This window comes from Micromys minutus (genome assembly GCF_963924665.1).
Source record: "Micromys minutus genome assembly, chromosome: 28".
NCBI lineage: Eukaryota > Metazoa > Chordata > Mammalia > Rodentia > Muridae > Micromys > Micromys minutus.
The window spans coordinates 17331341-17343365 of record NC_137963.1 but is presented as its reverse complement, the minus strand read 5'-3'; the positions used below and the strand labels follow the sequence as shown (position 1 = coordinate 17343365).

Below are 12025 nucleotides of genomic sequence, written 5' to 3'. Positions count from 1 at the left end.
ACTGCCAGAACTTTAAGGCTCTTTATGTAAATCATGTTTTACAGACCCTGTGCCAGAAGTGAAAGAAGAGAAGCTGCAGCAGCAGGAGCAGCCACAGCTGCAGGAACGGCAGCAGGAACAGGCGCAGCAGCAGGAGCAGCCACGGCCCCTGGTGCAGTCAACGCTACCACCAAAACCGCATTTTGGAGCGGTAGAAGAAACATTTAGAATTGTTAGAGACTCCCTCAGTGATGAAATAGTTAGAGCCACACAAGCTGTCTATCAGTTTGAACTCTCAGGTGAAGACCGTGTTCCGTGATCTGCAGCTTTTAGGAAACCGTGGGATATTTTTGTTGGAAGAAAACCAGCTAGTACCTAGATAGTTAGCTATATCCAGGACTATTGGATATAGATACTCAAAAACAGCAAGTAATTATCGATCTTTATTTTTGAGTTAAATTTTGTTTATATGGAAACATATACAGAATATATTGTCACAGCATATACTTTCAGTTTTAAATAACTCCTTGGCATATATAATAGAGAAGACATCCTACGTAGATGGACAGGTGCTATACAGGTCATGTAGAGGTAAAACACAGTAATTTATCAGTTGTGGGTGTCTATTTCTATCTTTGAGTTAAGTCAGTATGAATTCAGTCTAAAACCTCTATGTACGAGCTGGGCGTGGTCTCACACCCCTTAAATCTTAGCATTTCTTGGTGTGGGGGAGGGGTCAGCAGAGGCAGGTAAATCTCTGTGAGTTTGAGGCGAGCTTTGTCTACAGAGTCAATAGCCTGGGCTATGTAGAGATACCCTGTCTCAAAAACAAACAAACTCACTCACTCACTCACTCACTCACTCCTCATGTTTTCCGATATGACGAAAGTAACAGACTAATGGTGGTTCTAAGAACGACTGTGTTCTGTTATGTGCAAACTTTGCCCTCCTTTATGCTGTTCCCCGCCTAATTGTAATCTTGTCTTCTTAGACAAGAAACAAAGCTGTGACATCAGCTGGACTGGCGGATTCCTTTATTATCCCTCTCCAAGCAGGGCTAAGGAGCACCTTAGACTTCTCTTTCGTTGGCATACTGCCACATTCCCCACAGCACATTGTTTTCAGAATCCTGCAAGTCGCAATGACTTCAGCTTCCTGCGTCAGACATAAACCAGCCATCAGAGGCCCTCCTCTTCCTCCCAGGCGGATGGAGCTTAGCTCCCAGCCGTGCCTCCCAAGCTTGATTAACTACACATAGACCCTTCCTCACAGGTAGAGTTTGATCCAGTCAGTCAGGGTGGATCTGACAGATGGTAACAATGAAGTCCATGGGTGACACTAGCCATACCCGAGTCACAGATGCCATCTCCTCTGGCCTCCTCAGGAACTGTTCTGCTAACTGTGCCTTTGCTTCAGCATGTGCACGTGCAGCCTCCACGTTCCCAACTATATCTTTAAAACCCCACACCATCTCCCTGTCTTTGTCTTTCAGAGCCACACTTACTTTTATCTGAAGCCCACTCTATTGAACATAGTTTTCTCCCTCCAGTTTCCTTTGTTCCCCAGGGTTTGTTTCCACAGTGGTCCTAGATGAGGGTTGAGCACCAGTGGGTTTGTCAACCCTCCCTGCAAGGTGGTCGGGCACTTCTTCCTTCTAGAAATGCCTCCTTTCCTTGGCCTCCTCTCTAATAGCCTCTGTTTTCTTCTCCACTGTCCGTCTGCAAACTGAGGTGTTGCACCTGAGAAAGTCGGGGGTGGGGGCAAGCACTGCTGTAACTTTGGTGTGAATGTTACTACTCCGGCTTTGCTGTCCCTCTTTCAACATACCCACATCACCTGTCTCCTCTTTGGAGAGGAGCCTGGCTTTTCTTTTTGTTACTGAGTGATCTTCAGAACCTAACACAGTACTTAGACCATAATAAGTGCTGAGTCTGATGGGGGCCCGAGGATTTTAGCCAGGACAGCATGTTAGTAGATTATTACAACTGTAGTAATGGCAATGCGGATTTCCACACATTTGTCTGTGCAGGTGAAGATGGCGGTACATGGTTTCTTGACCTGAAGAGCAAAGGCGGGAAGGTTGGACACGGAGAGCCCTCTGACCGGGCAGACGTGGTGATGAGTATGGCCACTGAGGACTTTGTCAAAATGTTTTCAGGTAAGTTTTCGACTCTCTTAGTTCACTTGTTTTAAGTGGAAACTTTTGGATCTTCTACTTGTTCCCTTTCTAGATAACCAAGGTTCAGAAAACATTCCCAACAGTAGGAGCACTCTGTGCTGAATGCATATGGTCCTGGGAGACTGTTCCTAGGCTGCCTCTGTCCCACCTCTACCTCATCTGACAAATAGAAAGTTGAGGTAGATCTTTCTTTTCTCATCACCAAGAAGCTAATGATGTAACACTGGAAACAAAGAATGATCCCGGAGGATAAGTAGGCTTCCTTCTACCTGAATTAACATACTGTGTTTTCAAAGTGCGGTCACTAGAGGCTGGAAGTCAGCAGTGCCTCACTCCAGCCTCGCTAGATGCTAGAAAGGAGACAGGAGACAGGACTCTCTTGTGCCCTAGTACCCTTTCTGTGGGATCTCTAGCCAAGGGGATCGTTTGCATGAGCTTATGTTCTGCCCAGTTAGCTCTAAAAGTGCCGAAATAATTTTAAGGGTGATTTGTTCTATTTTCTTCTATTAGAATACTATTCAAACTGGTAAGTTAACACAACTTCTGAAAAATTAGCAACAATACACTCAACTAAGGCGTTATAATATTGTAACCTAAAAATCTTACATGTAATGAATCATAAAGTATCACTCATATCTTTGTTAAATGGTAGTAAAGTATATTCTGTGCCCTCCAAGCCCCCTTTTCCAGTTCTAATAAGAGATGCTGGTGGCCTACACTGTACATGAGCTAGTTTATGTATGATGTCTCAAAAACTAAAATTGAACTAGTGTGTGTGTGTGCTCTCTCTCTCTCTCTCTGTGTTTTTTCTCTCTGTGTGTGTTTTCTCTCTATGTGTGTGCTCTCTCTATGTGTGTGCTCTCTCTGTGTGTGTTCTCTCTATGTGTGTGTGCTCTCTCTGTGTGTGCTCTCTCTGTGTGTGCTCTCTCTGTGTGTGCTCTCTGTGTGTGTGTGTGTGCTCTCTCTCTGTGTGCTCTCTCTGTGTGTGTTCTCTCTGTGTGTGTGTTCTCTCTATGTGTGTGTGCTCTCTCTATGTGTGTGTGTGCTCTCTGTGTGTGCTCTCTGTGTGTGCTCTCTCTGTGTGTGTTCTCTCTATGTGTGTGTGCTCTCTCTGTGTAAAAGGATAACCATCAGTTCATTTGGATTAGCATCTTACATGTGTATATTTATGTCCATGAATATATATATGTTTATAAAAACAAATATATATATCATTATTACATTTGATGATCTTTTCAAATTGTATATTATAGCATTTTGGTTAATTTTTGCCTCAGTCATTTAGTAGTTTGGAGTATCAAAAACTATTTTTTAAGCTGGGCAGTGGTGGCGCACGCCTTTAACCCCAGCACTCTGGCGGCTGAGGCAGGCACATCTCAGAGTTTGAGGCCATCTTGGCCTATAAAGCGAGTTCCAGGACAGCCAGGGCTAAACAGAGAAACCCTGACTTGAAAAACCAAACCAAACTAAAACAAGACCCTACTTTCTTATTAGAGATTAAACAGCATTTTGATACATTTAATAATGATCAGTAAATGTTTGTTTGTTTCTGTTTTTGTTTGTTGAGACAGGGTCTCTCTATGAATTCCTGGCTGTCCAGGATTTTGCTATGGAGACCAAGCTGGCCCTGAAGTAACAGACAGCAGTGCCTCCTAAGTACTAGGATTAATGGAGTGTACCCCCAAACTCAGCTGAAATGTTTGGTAAAAAGGAATCATAGATTTCTTTTTAAATTAAGGTCAGTTTCAATTAAAAATGTGTTATGCTGGTTAAGGTGGTACATGCTTATAATCCCGGCACTTGGGAGGCTAAGGCAGGGAGACTGAGTGAGTTCAAGGCTCTATGTAGTTTGAAGTCATTCAGAGCTATCTAATAAGATCCCGTTCCAATAAACAAAATGAGGCAAACAATTTATCTAAGAACTGTTGTGTGATTGCTTTGGTTTAAGAATGAATTTAGCTTGAGATAAAGTATTTTTCACTAGGGCTGGAGAGATGGCTCAGTGGTTTAAAGGACTGGCTGTTCTTTCAGAGGACAAATCTTGTGTCTAGCAAGTTTCTCTAACTCCAGTCCCAGGGGATTTGGTAACCCCCTTTTCTGGCCTTCGCAGGCACTAGATACACATGTTACACAGACATATATGTAGGCAAAAACCCATACCCATAAAATAAAAATAAGTAAAACTTAAATCATTTTCATCATTTTATAGAGATGGTGACTGAAAAACAGTTATACAAATTAAATTTAGTAATAATCCCAAGATCAGATATGGAGTGAGTAGATGTTGGAACGAGGATATGAATCTATATGTCTCCATAATTATTCTCTAAACTTAACTTACTGTTTATGCGTGGGGAGGTGGGTGGGTGATGGGAGTGTGAGGGAAGCATGTCCAGGCCACAGTGAACTGGTAGAGGTCAGGAGAATTTTGTAGAGTGAGCCCTGGGTGTCTACCTTGTGTTGTTGGGCTTGCGCTGCAAAGGCCTTTACCTGCTGAGCCATCTTGAAGGCCACTCTTGCTCTCGATTATTCTGCTGTTCTGACTGACCTTCTAATCAATGGGTTAGTGAATCGGCATCTCCCCTTGCATTACTTAGTACAGGAGCTCATGTAGTCTGAGATGTCCTGGAGAACTTGATCTGCCTTGTCTGCCTTCAGAGCTGGCCCCACCGCCCATGGCCCAGTGGCTGTCTGTCTGTCTGCCTTCAGAGCTGGCCCTGCTGCCCATGGCTCAGCGTCTGTCTGTAACTTTTTCTTATATGCATGAATAAGAGTGTGGGCTTCCTGTCTCTTTATGACTGTGCGCTTGCATTTGCTGGAGAGCTCCCCAAGTCGGGAGTTAGGGGAGGCACATTTTATAGCTGGAGTTTAGACTGGGAACATCCAGCCTTTGTCCTTTCATTGTATTTATGAATGCCTTCCTTAAAATGGGTACAGATTAGATCTTGGAGCCTAAGATGTCTCTTTTATTAGAGACCATAGCCATTTCTATGTCTGTTTATCTAGAAGCATACACTGTAAATAAAAAACTTAAAATAACAAATCTCTCTCTTTGCCCAGTAGAGGTCACTGCGGCAAACCAGGAAGTAATAAACGGTTGATAGGCTCAGTGGCGCATGCCTGCAATCCCAGTTTATTAGGGGGCTGAGGCAGGCTGATTGCTAGAAGTTTTTGGCCAGTCTGGTCAAGGTGAGGTCTCTATCACTTAAGGAAAAAGGAAAGAATACAAATTATTTAAGATTACCTCATCTGAGGTGGGGTACCTATGTGCATATTATTACATTGTGATTAGTAACTTTCTTTGAAAGTTTTTTTCTCTATCAATATTGTTTTGGTAATTTTTTTAAAAAATGGATTTTTTTCTTATTTTATGCGCATCTGTGTTTTGAATGCATGTATGTATGTGTGAAGATGTCAGATCCCCTGAAACTGGAGTTACAGACAGTTGAGAGCTGCCTGTTGGCGCTGGGAATTGGACCCAGGACCTCTGGAAGAGCAGCTAGTGCTTTGAATCACTGAGCCATCTCTCCAACCCCCTCACTTTGATAAAATGTTATACTATAAAATTTATTAAAATAAATGAACATGATTCTTAGTATATTTTGAGAGTTAGCCATCTACCAATCAGCTTGATGTTGACAATATTTCTGTTATTTTGGAAAATTCTCCTTATACCATCAGCTTCTATCTTCATCCAGTCCATGGCTAACAAAGCATTATCGCTTCCTGTTTTCCATTCATCTTTTGTAAATGGAGAAAAAGTGTGTCGTATCATGCATCTGGCTGTTTCCAGCGTAAGGCTTAAGAGTCATTCATGTATCTGTAGTTTTATTTATTATCCTTGTTGCATATTTAGTTGTAGGGCTATACCATATTGTTTTCTTCTTCAGACAGGTAGCCCAGGCTGTCCTCAAATTTGCTGTATAGCTGAGGTTGGCTTTTAACTCCTGAGCTTCCTGTCTCCGCCTCCACCGTGCTGGATTTCAGACGATGCTGTCACATCTCTCACAGCATGCTGTTTACACACAGCTGGCAGGCATTGTGGAGCCTGGGGACTGTTGTTTTGTTCTGGACTATTCTGTGGAGGTGCCATCTCCATTTCCCCAGGGAACATAAGGCTTTGTTGCTTAATTCTTGCCCTCGACAGCCCTGTTTTTTAGTTCTGTTGCTGTTTTTTTTTTTTTTTTTTTTTTTTTTTTTTTTTTTAAATGGCTACCATCCTACTAGAATCTTGGTTTTGGTTTGGATTTCCCCAAATTGCTAATGGTATTGAACCTTTAAGAAAAATGTGCTTATTGGTGTAATGTCTTAGAGAATGTTTATTCAGTCTTTCTTTTTACACGTTTTAGAATTATGTATATGGGTGTTTTGTTTGCATGTATGGTGCCCATGGAGACCAGAAAAGGGTGTCAGAGCCCTTTGAATTGGAGTTATTGGAGCTACAGACTGTGGTGAGCCCCCATGTGGATGCTGGGCAGCAAACTTAGGTTTTCTAGAAGAGCAGCAAGTGCTCTTGGCCACTGAGACATCTCTTTAGCTTCTTCCTTTAAATTGAATTGTTTTTTGCCCATGAATTTTAAGAATTATTTTATATTTCCAGGTATATTATATATAAATACTTATTTCTTTATTCGCTTACTTTCTTTTTAAAAAGGTTTATTTATTTACTTACTAATATATAAATGCTCTGTCTGCATGTATGTCCGTGTGCCATAAAGAGCACTAGCTTTCATTACAGATGGTTGTGAGCCACCTTGTGGATGCTGGGAATTGAACTCAGAACCTCTGGAAGAGCAGCCAGTGCTCTTAACCACTGAGCCATCTCTCTCATTCACTTTCCTGATGATGTATTTTGAAGTAGCATTTTTAAATTTTTTTGATAGGAGTATAGATTTTGCTGTTGCTCATACTTTTAGTGTCATATATAAGACTCCCTGCCAAACTTAAGGTTACAAACTTAAAGCTTTACCATTTGTTGTATTAGTTACTTTTCTGTTGATAAATGTGATACAATGCCATGACCAAGGCAACTTACACAACAAAGAGTTTATTTGCCTTATGGTTCCAGAGGAAGTGTCCACGGGGGAGGCATGGCAGCAGGTGCACGGAGCGGAGAGGGGGGACTGGGAGTGGTCAGGACTGTAAATCCTCTGAGCCTCCTTGGAATGGTATGCTTCCTCCAGCAAGCTTCACATCTGAGGATTTGGACCGTCATACGTAACTCTACAAAGTGGGACCCAGGTGTTCAAATACAGGAGCTTACAGGGGATGTCGCCATTCAACCCACCATACTCCCGTGTTAAGACTTTAAAATTTTACCTCAGACATTTAGGTCTAGATCCATTTTTGGTTTTATTTTACTGTGTGTGTATGTGAAAGAGAGAGAGGGGAGGGGAGAGGAGGGAGGAGAGGAGAGAGGATGAAGTGTGTGTGAGGTGTCTGTATGAGGTGGATGGGTGTGTATTCCATGGCACTTCTTTGGAGGTAGAAGACAACTTTGTAGATTCTGTTTGCTCCATGACCTTTATATAGTTCTGGATATTGAGCCCAGGTCACCATCTCTTCAGCCTCAGTATCGTTGTCTTTATTATTCCTACCAATTTCCAAAAGCATGGATTATTTTTGTTTTTTTTTTTCTTTGTTTTGAACCTACATATGTCACGGGGGGGGGGGGTCACTAATGTGCCGGACATATGTTGTTCCTTATAGGGAATATGAGCGGACATATGTTGTTCCTTATAGGGAATATGAGCAATGTCTAAACTGGCAGAATGTTAGAAGTCATAAATGATAGCTGGGCATTCCTGAAGCATTGTTCTAAGTGAGCTGTGTAGCTTTGGCCAGGTTAAAATCCTCTGTGAGCCTCGGTTTTCCTATTAACCTTGTGCTCCAGGTTGAATGGACACTGACTTAGTAGTAAAAAGAAAAAAGGAAGGTATTTTTCTCTACAGACCAATATCATTTATTAGTTGCTACAATTCTTTCTTTCTTTCTTCCTTCCTTTTTGGAGACAGGGTCTCCTCTGTGTAGCTCTGGTGTCTCAGAACTTGCTCTGTAGACCAGGCTAGCCTTAAAGTCAGAGATCCACCTGCTCCTGCTTCCCAAGTGTTGGGATTACATAGCTATGATTCTATTTATAATGCCTACATTTCTCTGGTTGAAAAGTACTAACATGAACTTTTGTGTTCATAGACTATACTTAAGAAATAATGTCTTAAATAGTGTGTATGTCTGTGTGTCTGTATATGGGCATGCCCATGTGTGTACAAGCATCCTCAGAGATCAGAAGCATCAGATGATCTGGAACTGGAGTGATGAGTATTTGTGGGCCACCGGACATAGATGCTAGGAAACAAACTCTTAACCACTGAGCCATATCTCCATCCCTACATACACTCACTGTGTTAAAGATAAAAATGTTAGTGTATGTGTGTGTGTTTAGTATGTGTGTGTTCTCATGTGTATATGAGCACACATATTCAGGTACCACTGTGCATACGTAGAGGTCAGAGACAGCCTTGGGTGTCATCCTCACTTTCTAGCTTTAGACAGGGTGCCTTTGTTGTTCATTACTGTATATGCCACGCTGGCTGTCCACAAGCTTCCATGTACTCTCCCGTCTCTGCCTCCCACCTCAAAGTTAGACACTAGGATTGCCGATGTGCCCTACAGTGCCCAGCTGTCCTTGGATTCTGGGGATTTGCAATGAGGTTCTAACACCTGTGCAACAAGCACTTTACCCACTGAGCCACCCCCCTAGCTCCTAACCACTATATATTTAATGGTCGTAGTTGTTTCTTGACACAATGTCACTGTCTAGCTCAGGCTGGCTTTGAACTTATGATGCACCTGACTCAGCCCCCAACTGCTGAGGTTACAAGATGTATGCTGCTATCCCGGCTTAATAATCATTTGTAAACATTCTGTGCATTTTTACACTATTTGATTTCTTCAGTTTAAACTTGAAACAGTTAAAGAGTTTAATGAGCTGAAACAGATTGGAAAATTAAATAACACAGTATTTGCCTACCAGAATTCACTGGGGGCTATGATTCTTTAGTAGTGTAGCCAGCATGTGTGTAAATGTAGCATCTTTAGCTTCTTGCCTTACCTTCTGCTGACTGTTTCTTAGGTTATCCTTTATATTGTAGGGTATTGCTGACATCAGGTCAGGAAGTGAGACGGGAGAATACATATTACTATCCCTAGATACTATGAAGTGCTGTGCAGACATCTCTGTAACTCTGGGAATTCTTCCTGGAGTGCAGGTGGCACACTGTTTGGGACACTGACACTGCTTTCTTTGTCTCATTTCTCATCTTAGGGAAGCTAAAACCAACCATGGCATTTATGTCAGGAAAGCTGAAGATTAAAGGAAACATCGCCCTAGCAATCAAACTGGAGAAGCTAATGACCCAAATGAATTCCAGGCTGTGAAGGACAAGAAGTAACAATGTTGACTCTTCTTAGAAAAGGCTCAGCAGTTATAAATCTGTTGTCTCCCCTACTGTCTTATAAGAACATATATGTTTGTTCTGCAAAAAAAAAAAAAAAAATTAGAATTTCTGTATCTATAAGACTTGAAATTATAACTAAACAACTAGCCAATCAAGTACAAGTTTAATTAAGTGACATCCTAATAATATATTGTGTTTTCCCCCCAATTTTCACCTCTATGCCTTTTTCATTGCCTTCTTGCAGAAAAGTATGTATCATGAACAACCAATTGGTAGCAAGTAATAAAATCAGCTGTTCACAAAACTTCTTATGTAAAATAAAGCTACTTTATCTTCACAGAGATAGTTGGATGAGGGACTGCAGTATCATTTCTTTCTGTAACTCTGACTGGCTTGGAACTAACCCTGTAGACCATGCTATCCTCGAACTCACAGAGACCTGCCTGCCTCTGCTTCCTGAGTGCTGGGATTAAATGTGTGCCCCACCAGCACCTGGAATTTTTTTCTTTTGCCCTGAAGTGCTTTATAGACTTCAGTGCATAATACTTGCAGGCAAAATTTTGTTTAACTTACCATAAGCATTTTATATTATTGATACTATTCTAGATATTAAAATTTTCAGCTCCACCCCTCCCCCCTTTTTAATGGGTTAACCCAACTGGCCTTAAACTCAGGTCAGTCCTCCTGCCTCAGCGTTCTTAGTGCTATTATTCTAGACAAGAGCCACAATACCAGGCTATATTGAGTTTTCAAGTGCTAACATACAAAGATATAATTAATCTTGTGAGCGTGCCTTATACCCTGCAGTAGTTAGATCTACTCATTACCTTTAGCAGCTTCTTAAGAACAGATCCTTATATTGTGTTATCTTCAAATAAAAATGAATTCATCTCTTTTTTTCATTCTATGTGTCTTTTATTTCTTTTTCTTGTCATATTGCACTGACCCACTAATGTAGTGGTGAATATTAACGGTAAGAATGGATACCCCAACCTGAAGAATAAAGTAAGATCTGTTTTAAAAAATTGAATAAGCAAAGCCAATTTTACCTAATACATAAATCACTATATAATTTATTCACTAAATGTATAGTACAATCTCTTCCCTCCAAGGTTAAGCAATTATCATCACAATGAGTTAGAACCTTTAAAAAATGACCCTTTCTTCCTCTTCTTCCATCCCTTCTTCCCTTTGTATCCTGTGTAAAGTAAGGGAACCACTTTTAGGGAGTCGGTTCTCACCCTCACCATGTGGGTCCTCTGGACTGAACTCTCACATCATCGAGCTTGGAGGCAAGTGCCCATACATACCGAACCATCTTGCAGCCAATCAGAATGTTTGATCACCCTCCCGCAAACATACACCTTAGTATATGTCTCCCATCAACAAAAGATCTCATTCCGATGCGACTTCCTCTTGCTCCTGACTGTTTTTGACGTGCGTGGAGAGTCACGCTTCACCACTTTGCTGATATGCTTCCTTTGCTTGGCATAATATTCTCAAGGTTTATTCATGCCATATAAATGTCAAATTTTGTTTGATACATTTGTTCTTTACATAAATTACTTGAAACCTTGTTGTGCCCTGTCACCTTTGGCAGACTCAAACTTTTCCTTCTCACCCAGGAATTCATGCCAGGAATAAATGACTCTGCTAAAGTTCTTCTACAGTGGTTTATGATATAGTCCTCTTGTTTTTCATACCCATGACTCAAACCAAACATACTTGATAGTTACTAACCACAGTTAGAAACAACAAACCTAATAGAACACCACCAATAGAGTCTTGGGGGGAAAATCTCTTTTGCTAATTTTTTAAAAACCACCTAATCTGTAACCTAGCAGTGGACCTAATAAACAAACACAGTACCAAAGATTTCACTTCTTTTAAAAAAATGATTTAATTTTATGTTTGTGAGTGCTGTGTGTGTGTGTGTGTGTGTGTGTGTGTACCCTGTGTGTTCTTGGTGACCACGGACAGGTTAGAAGAGGGCATCGGGTTCCAGGAGCAAGTTACAGATGGCTGTGAGTCACCATGTGGGTGCTTAACCAACTCTAGGTCTTTTGCAAGAACAAGAAGTGCTCTTCACTACTGAGCCATATATCCAGCCCCAATTTCATTTTTTTCGCTTTTTTTCTTGCCCACTAGTTAAGTGTCCTGCTCTCTCCGGATGTGTTAGCCTTCTGTCAGCACCGCGAACCTTGAGATCTGAGAAGATTCAGTTCATGCTTTATTCATTTTGTTTGTCCCTCGTATCTCTCCTCAATCTAACTTTTGGTCATAGCTCTAGAAAGTCACCATTGTGGGTTATAGTGAAAACAAACCCACACCAAAATCACAATGAACATTACTTTATTCCTTTTTACTGTCAACTGAATTATATATTAATCCCTTTACAGACTGATGGACA

The 12025-nt window shown here is 41.3% G+C and overlaps 1 protein-coding gene across 2 annotated transcripts in view; it reads left to right on the top strand.

Moving 5' to 3' along the window:
• Nucleotides 1-10517, top strand: part of HSDL2 (hydroxysteroid dehydrogenase like 2) — a 36034-nt gene extending 25517 nt beyond the window's left edge. For both annotated transcript variants that reach the window (XM_080940008.1, XM_080940007.1), the window contains 3 exons: nt 45-278; nt 2009-2137; nt 9483-10517. In XM_080940008.1, coding sequence (XP_080796134.1) covers nt 45-278; nt 2009-2137; nt 9483-9595 — 476 coding nt within the window. In that variant the 3' untranslated portion in view covers nt 9596-10517. The remainder of the gene's footprint in view (nt 1-44; nt 279-2008; nt 2138-9482) is intronic.
• The last annotated feature ends 1508 nt before the right edge of the window (nt 10518-12025 follow it).